The 16343-nt window shown below is 39.2% G+C and overlaps 1 protein-coding gene across 4 annotated transcripts in view; it reads left to right on the top strand.

Moving 5' to 3' along the window:
* LOC124172858 (kielin/chordin-like protein) overlaps window positions 1-13696 on the top strand; it is a 117776-nt gene extending 104080 nt beyond the window's left edge. For 3 of the 4 annotated variants that reach the window (XR_006868298.1, XR_006868299.1, XR_006868300.1), the window contains 3 exons: window positions 295-514; window positions 8902-9216; window positions 13236-13696. Coding sequence is in view for 1 of the 4 variants with exons in the window: in XM_046552357.1 (XP_046408313.1) it covers window positions 295-514; window positions 8902-9078 (397 nt within the window). In the remaining 3 variants the exon portion in view is untranslated. The remainder of the gene's footprint in view (window positions 1-294; window positions 515-8901; window positions 9217-13235) is intronic. The other variant, XM_046552357.1, reaches the window with a different exon arrangement.
* The last annotated feature ends 2647 nt before the right edge of the window (window positions 13697-16343 follow it).

Consider the following 16343-nt stretch of genomic DNA (forward strand, 5'->3'; position numbering starts at 1 on the left):
AGCAGTGAAAGGGTTAACGTCATTTCGCGATAACGTCACGAAAATTTTGAGATCGTCATATGTTAATCGCCCCCTCCGCTTCGCGATAACTTCACGTCTCTTAAATTTTGTGCGAGAAAAAATTTGCATACATAGTAGTAAATAAAATATATATACACACTAGGAATCGGTAGAATTTGCAATTACTTGATGATTCGTTGGTAGAATTTGCAATTATGGGTTTACAGAGTTGGTACGGAAGTATTCTCCAGCTCTAGTTATTAATTGCGTGTGAACATGTTTTTGTGGTTTCAGGTCGTGCCTAAGTGACCTCTGTGAGTGTCCGAAGGGCGCAAGGTGTCATTGCTCTGCTCTGAAGGCGTATGCGCACGCTTGTCGCAGGGCGTTGCAGTCTTCGGTGCTGGACGACCTCTCCCCCTTCACCCTGCCCCCGGAGATCAACAACTGGCGAAATGAGACTGGGTGCGAGGAAAGCCCATTAGGCGATGGTGTTGCCGATGCTGCCAGTAGGGAGGTAAGCACTTCGTGAATCAATGAATGGACGAATTTTAACAATGTACGTACGGAAAGTAAGTTCAGTTTTGAAATGAAAAATGAACAAGTGCAGATACTTTGAAGAAATTTATTTCACGAAAATGTACCACTCTTAAGGCCTGGTTACACGGTACATGAGAATGTACAAGAAAATGTGAGAATGTCTGAATCTCAGAATGAACGCGAAAATGCACTGTGTAATCACGCGAAATGTAAGAATGTATGAATTTCTGAACGCCTGCTCTAATTTCATTCAGACATTCATACAATTTGAACTCAGAGTCACCTGGTGGCAGACTACGAAAACAACACATTCATTTCATCTGGCTTGTATAGGCGACTTCTTTGTTTACTTACGTCCCCGATGGTTATTTGGATTTGATATGATCTTGCTTGACTTGGATATCTCACTGATTGGATATGGGTAGCGAAAGAATGGAACACAAGAAAAGGGGATGGGTAAAAGGAAGGATCAGATGGAAAGGCCATTTATGTATGAACCGTGAGAATTGAACTGCACTTCGTGAATCAATGAATGGATGAATTTTAGCGATGTACGTACAGAAAGTAAGTTCAGTTTTGAAATGAAAAAAGAACAAGTGATGATACTTCAAAGAAATTGATTTCACGAAAATGTACTATCGTTTTCAAAAGAATGTAGACACCCACGGGCCCCACTTAACTGATGTGGTAGGTTGTTGAAGTGACACATTGCAATATTTCCACTTATAGATTTATTGTACACTACGCGTTTCGTCGTTACAGCGACATTTTCAAGTGTGACAAAAGTATTAAAGATTTTCCTTAAATATCTTGGTGCTTGAAGGGGGGGGGGGGAGTAAGATGGAGAATGGGGTTTGGGCGACGAGAAGTGAGGATATTGAAGGCTGTGGGGGGGGGAGAAGGGTCGTTTTTAGGGTCTCAAACTGAAGCAGGGTGACGGGGAAGGAAAGAAAGGTTCTAGGATGGGTGAGGGTACCCCGCACTCATTCACAGTCTTCTTTGGGGTTGTGGTTGTCCGGATGGAGTCCTCGCACACATGATCTTCTTCTCCTGGGTAGTTGCATACAAGATAATGATGTGGTAGGGTCGGTAAAAACTTGGAAGGTTGGTACATGAGGTATCATGAATCTCTCACCAGTACGCCAGCAATAGCTGACGAGGACGGACGCGGGGGTGACCGGGCTAGCGAGACAGGAGTCAAACTACAGGCTCAAATGCCCAGCGAATAGAATGCACGGAGGAAACTCAAGTCTACGCACAGGTTGGGCCTTCGGTGTGTTTTCTTGCGAGCTCCGTGGCGAGGATTTCCTCTCTTCACATTCATATTTGGACTCACCGTAAACACGGAATATGTATGTGGCTCTGTAGCTGAGTAGGATTACTTCGCGTGCATTCGATGCACTGAAGTTATGGGGGGGATTCGAATCTGAGCCAATTGCTTTTTTTTATTTTGTGAAAGGTCAATTGATAACGTCAACATAATAGATATAGTTTACTCAATAAAAAAATTAACACCGAATTATTTAGCGACTAATTTTTCAACATAAATGGCTCAGTCTGCCTTAACACATTTATTTCAAAGCAAATTTATTCAAAGAGTGGAAAGCCTTCTCGTCGGCTATTGCTGGCGTACTGGTGAGAGATGCAGGCTACCTCATGTGCCAACCTTCCAAGTTTTTACTGACCCTACCACATCAGTTAAGTGGGGCCCGTGGGTGTCTACATAAAGGCGGTCCTCGACTTTCGTACAATTCGCACTTTCGTACGTTCAAAATTGACACCTTTTACTTGACTTCCGTACGCTAAATTCGGACTTTCGGACGTTGGTCTGTATTTTTTTATAAATTCCCGCGGTGTTCATTGCGCATCCCCACATTCAATTGTTTCAAATGACAGTATATGCGAACAATACGAACGTATATAATGAAGGGAAGGTAGTTGACTCTAATCTAGGTGATTTATTTGGGAGAGAGACTGCCTGCTTTAGGCTCCTTCATCAAGAGAAGAAGAAAGCCTTCATTGGAGAGATTTTTCAAAAAAGTTTGCTAGACATCATCAAATAGCTTTCAATAAAACTAGTAAGATCTTCTTTCTAATTGTGTTTTTTTGTTTGAGGGCTGTTTAATTCAAGTACACCTTCAGCAATGATATTGCGTATTGCACGAAATATCACCCGAATTCCGCTTGTCTTTTGTCTTTTTTGAATAACATGCGAAATATACGCGATCACAAATGTCACCTGCCGAATGTCGAATTTTGGTGTAAAAATTAAAAGGTATCCAGAGTGCTGGTTCAACAACTACATTTTGTTATGCTTCTTGATATGTCTTTTTATTTATAGTGGACGTAATAAGTAGAATGTCAACTTAAACGCCAAGAGGAAGTTTCACTCAATAGTTAACGGAGTTCTTGTTTTTTTCAACTTTTATTTACAGTTTCCGCGTATTTTCGAAAGAAATCAGATGATTTGAGGAATTTTATTAACATATTATTAAAATTTAGTGAATTGAAATAAAATCCGTGGAAAAAAAGGTTTAAGTACGTATATTCCGCTCTTTTGGAACGTAACCCCTAATTAGTATTGAAGTCAATGGTTCGACTTTCGTACATGTTCTCGGGAACGCATTGTGTACGAAAGTCGGGGACCGCCTGTACTTTTGAAAACGATAGTACCACTCTTACACTATTTTTCGACTTAGATCAATTAGTAACCTTGTCAAACTTTTCATAATTTTTACTCAGTGAATAAATAGATACAGCAGACTCCAGATTACCTGGCTGCGGTTTATCCATGTTGCGGTTTATCCACGTTGCGAATTTGAAAAATGTGTGGGGGAGTTTGGAGCGAGGATCGAAATTGGTTTTCTGGGAATGAATTTTGAAAGAGTTTTGCCGTTTTTGTTGGTTAAACATATGAATTAAATGAGGGGGATTTCGAATTCCAGTGACCAATGAAGAGGCCGCTCGAATGCTGGGAAAATAGCGTCTCAAGGTCGTCGCTGCTCAGCTTAAAACACACTCAATGCTGAGAAAATTTATCATAACACACCACCACGCGGAAAAAATATTTTGCAATAATGTCAGATATTATGTCTTCCTTAATCGTATACAATCATACATAGTTCAAAATTATTAAAATTTGCACTATTAATAAAGAAAATATTAAATACAGTGAAACCTGCCTTTAGCGGAACCTGAGTTAAGCGGAAACCTGTATTATCCGGAAAAATTTGTTGGTCCTGGCGGTCACAATAGGGTTTTACGTGCATTGGTGCCCTCTGTTAAACGGAAACTGTCAAACGCGGAAACGGAATCGATTCCCGGGCACGTGTTTATTGGTTAAGCGGAATTCCAAAAACAAAGAAGTGACCTTAATATGTGAAGAAAATAAAAAATCGTATACAGAAATGTTGGTCTCATTAAAAGAATTCGAAGAATGCAGTCTCACCAAAGGTAACACTGATTTGTATAACATCTTGCATGGGGCCATTGGCAACGTAGAAAATTGTATTCTATAGGAAAAAAAGGAAAGAGACACAAAAATGACTGGTTACTTCAAATAAACAATTAAAAAATAATGCGATGCTGTTCTTTTATTATTTCATTATAATTTCGTCTACGTGTAGAAATTGAGTCAAACCAACCTTTTAGGCAACGCATGCAATAGACGTGATATGACTTTCGCGGTCTTTTTTGAATTGTTCGACCCTGAGTTAAGCGGAATACTGTCTTATCCGGAAAAAAGTGAAGGGCCCGAGATATTCCGCTTAAGACAGGTTTCACTGTATTATAATAAAATTATAATAAATATATTATAATAAAAAGAAGGCAAAAAATCTGCTGCAAGCCAACGACACGTATCCAGTCACAGGAGAAGGCACACTGAGACGCACAATTGCAGGGTCTTGTAGAAGACGCGGAGGCAGATGGCGGGCCGAGAAACCTAACAGGACCGATGCTTTGTATTCAAGGCATCCGCATTGAGTGCAATAGAGATGATACCAAAATTACTCAGAACAGAATTATATATTCCGCACTTTGCTTATTGTTCGTCACTCTGATACCCAAGTAGCAGATAGAGCTCCTTCACCTTCATTAGTTTGTGATTTCTAAGTTAAGTTTGGTCTTTGCCCCCTTTTTTCTTCTGCTGCAAACAAATTATTTTGTTTTCTTTGCAATGATTTCCATCTTAAATTGAATAATTAATTGTTTTGATGCTTAAGCCCGTATGACTTTTCCCAATTTATTGACAAATCCATTGGAATTGAATTGTGGTTCAACTAATACACACCAATGTCTATTCCAATATCCTTTTCACAATATTGGATAAAATTTCTCTCCCACTTTAGAATTTAGAACAGGTTCTATTTTCTTGCCGCCAATCTCCAATCAAAAGTCCGTTATGTTGACTCCAAGAGGTCAAAACAAGAAGCTCTTTGCAAAAAATTGGGCTTGGCTGTAAAACATTGGTTTCGTTCCGAAAATTTGAAAAATGTGGACAAAATAAGTAGTTTAATTGCTGATTAAAGCGTTAAAATTACATGAATTAAAATTAAACGGATGATTATGCAACGTAATATCATCGAAATACAATGGCGCTCTCCAGCGGGATATTAGAACACTATTTCGGCCAATATTGTTGTAAATATTGCTACGCATGATACGGTACGTAACGCCCAATATTTTAAACAGTATTGCGCGCCGATTTGTTGGCCAATAAATTGGAAAGTGTCATAAGGTATAATAGACAAGGTACTAAAATGGTACAGAACAGAACAGATATCAGGCACTCTTAAGAAGGGTTAATTTCTTATCGTGTAAAGGAGATTTAACTTATTTGCCTTAACTTTCTAAAATGTGGATTAAAGCGTTAAGTGGAGTGTGTTAAGTGTGCTCGGTTGGTACCCAGTGAGAAATGGGTGGTGGAATCCACGTGGAAATGTAACGTGGATACCACGTGTTTTTGGTCGTGGAATCAACGTGGAACCCACGTGGAAATTTGGTGGAAAAATTAAAACAGCAGTAGGTGCTGTCCTAAAACCATTAAAACCTCAACCACTCTATATCTAAACCTTCTATATATGTGTCTGCGATTTTTCATGTGCTCTCATGGCTGCCTTTCCACGAATTATATAAAAATAGAATGTGCGATACATTTTCACATAACTAGCGTGGTTTCAGGATGATAAATGAGGCAATGTCACCAGAGAGTTAAGTTCCACAAATTAGAAATTCTGTTTAACATTTTATGATAATCACCACAAATCCACTTGAAATCAACGTGGATTCCACGTGGGTCCAACCACTCAATATCCACCACCACCAAATATCCACCACTCAACGTGGGTTCCACGTGGGTTCCACGTGGATTCCACCACCCATTTCTCACTGGGTATATTGAAAAGATGTTTAGTGTGCCGTGTTGTGTGATGATTGCCATTCCCAGGGCTTCTAGCGATTGAAGGACGGGAATGTTCAAGAGGGAATATTTTATTGATTTGTGGATTAAGACAGCTAACCCCCCCCCCCCCCCCCCTGCGCGTTTCTCTGTCAAGGCGGTGTGTATGGTAATGTGAATGGGATAGTGTATTATGAGGTTTCAAGTGAATTTTCTGCAGTAGAATTACGTGAATGTTTTTGTCGAGTGCATATTGCAGGAGTTCGTTTTTCTTGTTCGTGACGACTTGACAGTTCCACGAGAGTAATTTGAGTGTAGGGGTGCAGTGTGGCGTGTTGTTCATGGTGTGGTGGTAAGGGTGAGTAGCTGTTCCAGGATAAAGATTTCCTTTTTCCTGAACGGAAGTACAGTGACGGAGCTGAGAGAAGATTCCCCGGCAACAGCGGAGTAGTTTAACACATTTTCGATGTTTTCCATGAATTGCCCTAATAGAGTAGTTTCCTTCATCAAAGAAAACGAAAGGCATTGATTGCGATTCGTTACCCACCATTAGAGTATTCATAATACACAAATTATTTCATTTTAGAAATACCGGTTTAGACGAAAGGCAATGGTCCATTTTTATCCTCATTTGAAAAGGGCCAGATTGGCGCCCATGCGATGCCACTCCACGTGACGTCACAGGGACCTAGTTTCTATACGAGAAGATAGGAGTTATACGTCGTCTGAGGTTACCAGTGCATGCATGAGGCGCAGAGCTCAGGGAAACATGTCTTAATAATCACTTATTAAAACTGGCTAAGGTCTGAAAGTTTTCTTTGTTTGATAAGGTTTTAATAATCCTTATTTAAGCCAAGCTCTACCAGCTAGCAGGGTACTCAGCTACCCGCTAGCAGCCTGCGTCATATCAGCGCTAAGCTTTGCCTCAAGGTCACCTCACAGGGGGGCAGCGGGAACCAGAAATACGTCACACGGAGAGGTTTCCCGTCATTCATACTTACGCGTCGGGTTTTCGCGCGCTTGAAAATTTTCACTTTTCATTTAATTGCAAAAAATAGATATCGTCATTTAAAAATCTAAAATCGTGAAATACATACTCCAGGAGTAATAATCTTTCGATTTAGGCAATAAAAAAATAATAGGAAACCACCCTGTTGCGTACATGGAATGACATTTTCTGCGATAAATGTTTCACCTGTAGGGAGGAAGGTAACTAACCCCTCCACCTGCCATGCCCTCCCTAAGGGAGCCTCCTCCCCCTAACGTCTTTCATACCATATGACCAAGTTCTTTCCCCCTCCCTCTCCTCTGTTGACCAATCCGTTCAACCTAATTACCCTCCTCCCTACCCCTCCTAGCCTCGTATAAAAGGATGTGATGGACCTCGGTAGAGTTCACCTGATGATGATGTGTAATGTTGAAACCGTGAATAAATATTTATGTGAAAGCACAAAGTTCTTCTTTTTATTATTGAAATGACTCATTGCAATATTGCCACTTATAGTTTTATTCTTAGACTACATGTTTCGTCGTTACAAACGACATTGTCAAGTGTGAAAAAGTCTTAAAGATTTTCCTTATATATCTGCTATCTGGTGCTTGAAGGCTGGGGGGTAGGGGAAGGGTCGTTTTTAGGGTCTCGAACTGAAGCAGGGTGAGGAGGAAGGAAAGAAGGGTTCCAGGATGGGTGAGGGTACTTAGCACTCTTTCACTGTCTTCTTTCGGGTTGTGGTCGTCCGGATGGAGTCCTCGTCCAGATGATCTTCTCCTCCTGGGTAGTTGACCCCGTGTCCTTCTTCTATTGTTTTTCTGTGGTGTAAAAGTGGGGGTGTAGTGTGGAAAGGATTGGTACAAAAATAAAAAATAAAAACCTTTTCGTATAGTAACGTATTCTTTCGGGGTCAACTGTGACGGTTGGGAATCTAGGGTCCAAACTCAGATGTGTCGAGAAAAAAGGGGGGCGGCTGGGAATGGCTTATGGCAGCGTTTCCCAACCAGTGAGTCGTGACCCACTAGCTGGTCGCGGCAGGAATTTAAGTGGGTCGCTGCGTGGCTCTTGAAAATTTATTTTTCATATTGAAAATTTAACCGATTCACCAGATAATTTTAATTTTATGCATGTGCCATTTTTATTATTTTTTAACATAAAAAATCTTGGTGCAATGCTTGCCTACTACATTGAAATGAAAACAATAGCGTAACAGTGCTTGTGCACGATCTGGCAACGCCGCCGCCGCATCGGTTAGACCGGTTTTCCCCCACCACACATCGCTGAAACGTTGAAAGTGACTTGCGCATCAAAATATCTAATTTAAACCCTGACATTGAATCACTAGTTCAGTCAAAACAATGCCAGAAGTCACACTAGCCTCAGAGACTGTTTATTTGTAGTACTGAGTAATTAATAAACCGATTTCGTATAGTTTTTTCATTACTGAGATGTGTGCATGTTTATTTACATTTCCCATATCCTTAAGTTTTTATACTTACAATTAGTATGTTTCCATTTCATAAGATTGACCAAATGTAAATAAATACCAATTAAGTGTACAATATGCATACATACGTATTTGTATGCGTGTGCGTAATCATGGGTGGGGTAGGGGTGGGTCGCGAAAATGGAAAAATTTTAAAGGTAGGTTGCTAGACATACAGGGTTTGGGAACCGCTGGCTTATGGCATTTCATGGGAGATCTCTATTCTGTATATGTCTGTGTTCTTGATATCGTATCGTCAGTAGTGGCGAGGGATAGTGAAAAAGATTTTCATTCATCAATGGAATGTTCTTTTGTTTTAACTTTTGGATTTCTAAGATTTCGAGGTACAAGTTCTTCTTTTTAATTTAATTATGAATGACTTTCACCGAGTTGCGCCTCAAACATTCAATTTCTTGTACTCCGTTTCAGGCCTGGAATCTTTGGAAGCCTGCCATGAAAAGAAATATTCCTTTGCGTCTTTATTTGCAGACGTCACCTTCGGAGTCGTCGTCGTCGGAGGAGGAAGAGGAGGAGGAGAGGTTGAGGAGGTTGCGGCGCAAGCACAGGAGACGCAGGAGGAGGCGCAGGCGGAGGAGGAAGCGCAAGAGGCTGCAGCAACTGAAGCAGCAGCAGCGCAACGCAGGGAAGGGAGACGTCCCTGCCTGACACTCTGCCGCTTGCGCTCCTAAGCTCTACTTGTAAAATATATATATAAATATATACATAATTATATATGAATGAATCGACAAATATTTATGCCCAGTGTCACCCAGGAGACCTGCTGATTGCCTGGAAAACAGCAATGTAAGTCCAAAGTGTTGAACTAAGGAGAAAGAGCTTAATCCATTCATTTTTATAAGGGCAGTTCAATGAGTAAGTTAACACATTTTTTTCAGAAACAAGGGTTGTTTTGGAAATTGAATAGTTGAAGTATTCTGTTTTACGGTGCCTTTGGAAATTAAAGAATGAAACTTTACAAGGTTCACTTGTATATTTAAATAGGCACGACCCGGGTTTCGTAACGTAGTTACGTCTTCAGGCAACTTACATTACGTGAATCTTATGATCTTATCTTAGCGATGTAAGTCTAACGTTTTAAACTAAGGAGAAAAAGCTTCATTCATTCATTTTTACGAGGGCAGTTCAATGAGTAAGTTCACACATTTTTTTCAGAAACAGGGGTTGTTTTGGAAATTGAAGAAAAAAACTTTCTAAGGTTCACTTGTTTATTTAAAAAGGCATGTCCCGGTTTTCGTAACGTAGTTACATCTTCAGGTGACTGATATTACATACATTTCATGATCTTATCTCAGCGATGTAATTCTGAAGTGTTGAACTAAGGAGGAAAAGCTTCATTCGTTCATTTTTACTACGGGAGTTCAGTGAGTAAGTTAACACATTTTTTTTCAGAAACAGGGGTTGTTTTGGAAATTGAAGAATAATACCTGGTAAGGGTCACTTGTATATTTAAATAGGCATGACCCGGGTTTCGTAATGTAGTTACGTCATCAGGTGAATGATATTATATGCACCTTTTATCTTATCTTAGAGATGTGAGTCTAACGTTTTAAACTAAGGAGAAAAAGCTTCATTCATTCGTTTTCACGAGGGGAGTTCCATGTGTAAGGTAACACATTTTTGTCAGAAACAGGGAAATTGAAGTTGTTTTGGAAATTGAAGAATAAAACTTCCTAAGGTTCACTTGTATACAGTGCAACCTCGATATAACGACACCCCACGGTGCACTAATAAACACTCGCTATAGCGAATTTTCGCTTTACCGGAGGTGGAGCAAGTAATAGCCAATATACCTGTTGGGAACAGATATACAGGAACAGGAGTGGTGCGGCGACAGATATACCAGATAAACGTAAGCATAAATCCAGACGAAAGGCGATGTTTTTTTGCATCACTAAATTTCTTTACTCAAATAACGACTAACTATTCAAACAATTTATAAGCGCCGCACTGAATAAAAATCATGCAAAGCATTGTTTCGTCAATCATTATATTTATCGAACGACAGTTTACCACATAAATTTGAGACTGAGCACTCCATTAACTTCATTTCTAACAGATCGCTAGCAATTACAGAGGTTAAGGAGTCTTGATGAAAGTCTTCCGGCGGTGAAACCCTCGCTATGGCGAGAGCCAACACCGAAAGGGTCTCGTAAAAACTAATTTTATAACACGCTTATTATAGGGTCAATTGACGGTGCATCGGCTATCTCTCGTAATAGCGGGGGTGTCGCTATAGCCCGTACTCGCTTTAACGAGGTTCCACTGTATTTAAATAGGCACGACCTGGTTTTCGTAACGTAGTTACATCTTCACGTGACTTACATGGCATGCATCTTCAATTCATACTTACAGCAGACTCCCAATTATCTGGCTGCGGTTTATATGTGCATGATTTTCATTCTCAATTTTTTTTTTCCGTGATCCTTAGAAAAAAAATAAAATCAGACACAATATCATCAGTTATAGTGCATTAATGCTAAAATACACGGGGCTTATTATTTCCCTTAGAATCCCATTTGCAAAATGGAGGCAATGACGCGCTACCTGCATTCACGTGTGCACCGTATTCCAAGCTTCCAGTGTTTGCGATGGCACTCCGTGATCACTGATGCACGTCCCGCAGCAATTGCAACCCAGGCAACTTGTGTGATGTGGCAACTACGTGGCGTGGTGCCTGATTGTATAGTTTCCGAAGTGGAGCAGTGGTTTTGAAGCGTTCGTGCAAACCAGTTTTCTGTATCCATGATCAATAAGCCACGGATGCGTGTTTTTCGAAACCAGGCCTTACACGGAGCATTAATGATGCGAGTATCACAATTTTATCGCCTCTAAAAATATCGCGCACTGGCAAAGAAAGCTCTCATTGAGTCTGGGAAGCACTCTAAAATAACATGGTAACTTCATCAATAATAATTAGAGATTCGTGATAATCGCACTTTCATTTTTATTTTATCGCACTTTCAGTAACAGTTCATCGCATTTTGGTGCGTCTCTTTTTTATTTCCATAATGAGGTTGATGACGATAAAATGTAGTGAAGCACAGTTATGTGGCAAAATACAGAATATTTTGAATAATTATGATGTAGAACGATAAGAAATTAAGGAATAAGACATATGGTGGCGGAGGTGTAGCTATCACGCGCCCACTTGTAGTTAGCAGCCACGTAGAGTCAGCCAGCCAACTAGCAGCTGGCCAGTCACTCACATGCTTTAAGCGGTGAGTGTCGGCGGAGCATTTAAACTGCGCTCGGCACAAAATGTACGAATTTTTCCATCAAAAGGGCAAGTTTGCGTAAAAATATCATAAAAGTCCAGTCATTGCATCTATATTGCATTTATTTGCGTAAATCGCATCTATATATCGCATTTATTTGCGCACAACACATCTTCGAAATCATCAACATTCGAAACATCGAAAGTTTGGGCTATCCACGTTTTCCACTTATTCGTGCCTTCTTTCCCCGTCATTAGTTAGGATAATCAGGAGTGTGCTGTACTTCAGTACTTTTAAATAATATTATTTACCTGTACCTACAAGGACAAGGAATATGATTTTGAAATTTCCCAGAAAATAAAAGAATAACTGATCTCCGCATTCTCTGCGGGTTTTCACCGCGTCCGTTGTGTTTTGGCGACAACAGTTAACACGTTGCGTACGGATGGCGAGAATTCTCGTCATATTTTTCCCGAACGTTCCGGACGGGTGACGAAGATTCTCGTTATCTAGGCACGTCAACGTAAACAATTTTAAAGCGTACAATATGTATTCGTTAGTACGTTTTCAGTTGTTGTTCGTTATTCATAATGAATTGGTGCATCATAACGTTTGATTGGGTAAATTTATATTCTAAACATTAGCTTTTTAACCATGTTTTAACCAAAGGCATTACGCCCTAATAGGCACATATTTCCAGAATCGGTGTTCCTAGGAATTTATATACCCCGGTGCGCACCGTGTTAAAAAAATAATAGATTGATAATTGATTGTTAATGATAGATTGTTTGTTTTATGTAAATTATGAAAATTGCAAGACATTTAAGTGAAAGTTTGGGTTATCAGTATTTTCCAATTATTCGTGGTGTATCTCACCATCATTAGCAATAATAATTAGGATAATCGGGCAAGTAATGTACCGTAAAACTTTGATTTTACACAGTTGGAGGGACCGAAATATGGGCACTGTGTAAAATCAAAGTGTGTAAAATCAAGAGTTGGTATTGAGGAGGAGTGTAGTTTTCAGGATAACACTAGCTCATTATTTTCAGAAGGCTTAATCATACCCTTTTTGTACATATAGTTCTCATTTAGGCCAGAACCGGAACCAGAAAAAGTCTCATACATGGGGTTTTATGGTGAAAGAGCATGAAATCCTCTTCAATCGCGTCAGATATATGTTTCCTGGATTCAATTACTCATTTGGAGGCAAAAAAATGAAGCCTAGTAGTCTTAATTACTCACAAGCAACTCCACAGATGACGTGTTACCTTAAGAGAAACAACGTTGCAATCCTGAATGTTTCCCAAGTTGAGAAAAAGGTATCTATACAGTAGAAATAATATAGAAGATTCACAAGGTCGTCCGCTTTCAATGGTTGTCAAACGCAAACTAAACAGTGGAACTAACTCAAAATTTCACAGCTGTTTACTTATAGATGGTAACCAACGAGAGTATTGTTTTTTTTATATTAACTATGTTGGAAATTCTAAAAGACTCAAACTTATCAAATGACCCTCTTAATATTTGTTCTTCACTGTGATGATTGCACCAATTAATGCATTGTAATTCTCTTTCCCCTCACAGTGCATTTTGCAGTGGCCAATCGAAAGATGTAACAGGACAGATATGCCAAATACCCAAGGGAGAAAAGATAACGTTTGTATGCAGAGAGGGAAGACAAGTATTGCGGCATCAAGACGATCTGTGGATGATATTCGACGGAGAGTCATTGTGTTGGTGCAAATAGCGGTTTGTGCTCTTCTACGAGTTAATGTCCGTCCATGAAAGTAATCTGTTCTTTCTATCCTTGGTATTGTATTGCCTTTCACACCAGAGAAATTTGATGGAAATCAGTATGAAAGAGATGGTTTTTACAATGTATATAGTGTACACACCATTTTTATCCATAAGTTATTGACAATATGCATGGTTTTTACCATTCGAAAATGTTGCCAAAGGTTAACCCGGTAATGTCTGAATTAAAAAGTTTCTGCGATTTTTGTTGTAATCATGTAACTAAATTTCAATGAAATTCTGAATCATCATGTGCAAAATTTATTCTATTGTCACTAATATTACGCCTATCGGTACCATATTGTACCACCAAAATATTTTGCATCGTAAATATTAGGCACACATCAAATAAGCATACTTTATATGGTATAAAAATGTTATAACAATCATAATGACATGATAAAACTTTTGCATTAACAGTACATGGGGCGTAAGTAAAGAAAATTGAAATGCTTGCTCTGAAAATTCCGTTTTTTTTGGGCTGGTTGATGATTCTCAATTTTCAAAATGGCTCTAAATGCGTTAATTACAGCTTTAAAATAGCAAACTTTTCGGAAAAATTTTAATGTAAATATTTTTATTAATATAAAACTCAACTCAAAAACCTGAACAAGTTACGATAAATGACAAAAGAAGTTACGTTTAGCACTGCACTATTAGCTGGTACCATTTGGTACCGCTAGGTGTTAATGGGTTAATGATGAAGTTTATGGCTGTGGAGACAGTTAATAATATATATCATGACGATGGACTTGGTTAAAATTATGAAATTGAGGGTAGATACTTAAGATCAATTGAATGTTTGAATGGAAGAACAGTGTTTGACCAAAATCTCATTTTTTTGGGGAAAAAAAAACTATAGCTAAGAAATTTTAAGGTTTATAAAAAAAAACCTACCGTTGAAAATATGTATACAGTGCAACCTCAACAAAACGAGACCCCACGGTGCACCAATAAACACTCGCTATAGCGAATTGTCGCTTTACCGGAGGTGGAGCAAATAATAGCCAGTATACCTCATATTACTCCTTTATTTTCTTGCTTAGACGTGTTTGGTGTTTTTTTTGGCCATGGTGTGTTCCATCAAATGCTTTCTATTCATGCAACTCATGGACGTGCGGGTATGCTGACGACTGCTTTCAGCCGCCCGGGGAACAAAAGAAGATCAAGCATTTGCGAATGCTAATATATGCCACAATATTTTCACCAAAATTAACTACTTATTTATCGAACGACAGTTTACCACATAAATTTGAGACTGAGCACTCCATTAACTTCATTTCTAACAGATCGCTAGCAATTACAGAGATCAAGGAGTCTTGGTGTAAGTTTTTCCGGCGATGAAACCCTCGCTATGGCGAGAGCCAACACCAAAAGGGCCTTGTAAAAACGAAATTTTTAACATGCTTTTTATAGGATCAATTGACGGTACATCGGCTATCTCTCGTAATAGCGGGGGTCTCGCTATAGTCCGTACTCGCTTTAACGAGGTTCCACTGTATATAATTGGGCTCTAAATACTGTTTTTTAATGGAAAAAAACACAATACACATGAAAGGAACATATAGTAAACGCATATAAAACAAAAGGTTTTTTTTTTTTAATGTATTTACTATAATGTGTCATCAACTAATCAAGAAATCATATAGACTGCTGAAATATGTCCGTTAAACTGAAATTGAGCGTAGATACTTAAGATGAATTGAACGTCTGAATGGAAGAACAGTGTTTGACCAAAATCTCATTTTTTTGGGGGAAAAAACTTTATAACTAAGAAATTTGAAGGTTTATAAAAAAAACCTACTGTTGAAAATATGTACAGTGGAACTTGGTTAGTACGTTCCTCCTTAGTACGTTTTCCTCCTTAGTACGGCGATTTCCCTCGGTCCCGGTACCATCCGAACAAAATACAGGTAAAAGAATTTGGTTAGTACGTTTGAAAAAATTGCGCTTTCCTGGTTAGTACGCTCAATTGCTTGCCGTGACGCAACCCGCAATTCGTTCTCTAGTGTCTTCTTAAGGGTCGCAAACGTCTGAATTCATGATTTAATTTATTATTATTAGCCATTAACATTCTTCCATTCATTCCACATCTCTTTCTTCTATCGTAATTTATCCAAATGCATTTCTGAATTCTTGTGACGTGATGAAAAATAAAATGCGGCCGTTTTTCGGGAATGTCTGACTATGAAAAACTACAGCCAATAAGAAGCCCCAATTTTCCCCACCCCGAGCTCCTCACCTTCTGTTGCCTTTGGAGCGCTTGGGAGTGCCCACTGCTGCGCACAAAGTTCGTGAGTGGGTAATTGTTGCTATTGCACGAGTTATCATGATGAAGAAATGAGTCTTAACGGTATTAGACAATTCCCACATTATCTAAAGCAGTACTGCTCCATAAACTCGACGTCGTGCGTATTTACTTGACTACTGTTGCGGGAGCAGACGATCCTCTGGATCTCCACGCGAAGCTTAGCTTAAAAATACTTGATCTCGGAACGAAAGCAGACGACAATAGACAAATTTTGAAAGTAAATTTTAACTGTTTAATATAAAATTTTCTTGTAATTACGTCGTAATCTAATAATCTTGCGTGTCATCAGTCGATATATCGATCGATTTTACAATCGAAATGGTATCATTCCAGAAGCGAATGTCTACGGCTGTTGCCGTAATTTGAAAGTCAATATAATTTTGCCCAATTTTTATGATGTTTAAAAAACCAGTTGACTTACTCCGGGTTGTTGTTATATTCTCCGAGTACGCTGTGAGAAAGAAAAATGACTTGTCTTCGCTTGTCTGAGCTTCACTCGTCCTCGTTCTGTAAATATATATAGGATAAATCACGGGAGATAGACGCCGTAATCATGAAATCGTCTCCGGGATGTCCATGAAAAATTG

The sequence above is a fragment of the Ischnura elegans genome (assembly GCF_921293095.1).
Source record: "Ischnura elegans chromosome 13 unlocalized genomic scaffold, ioIscEleg1.1 SUPER_13_unloc_3, whole genome shotgun sequence".
NCBI lineage: Eukaryota > Metazoa > Arthropoda > Insecta > Odonata > Coenagrionidae > Ischnura > Ischnura elegans.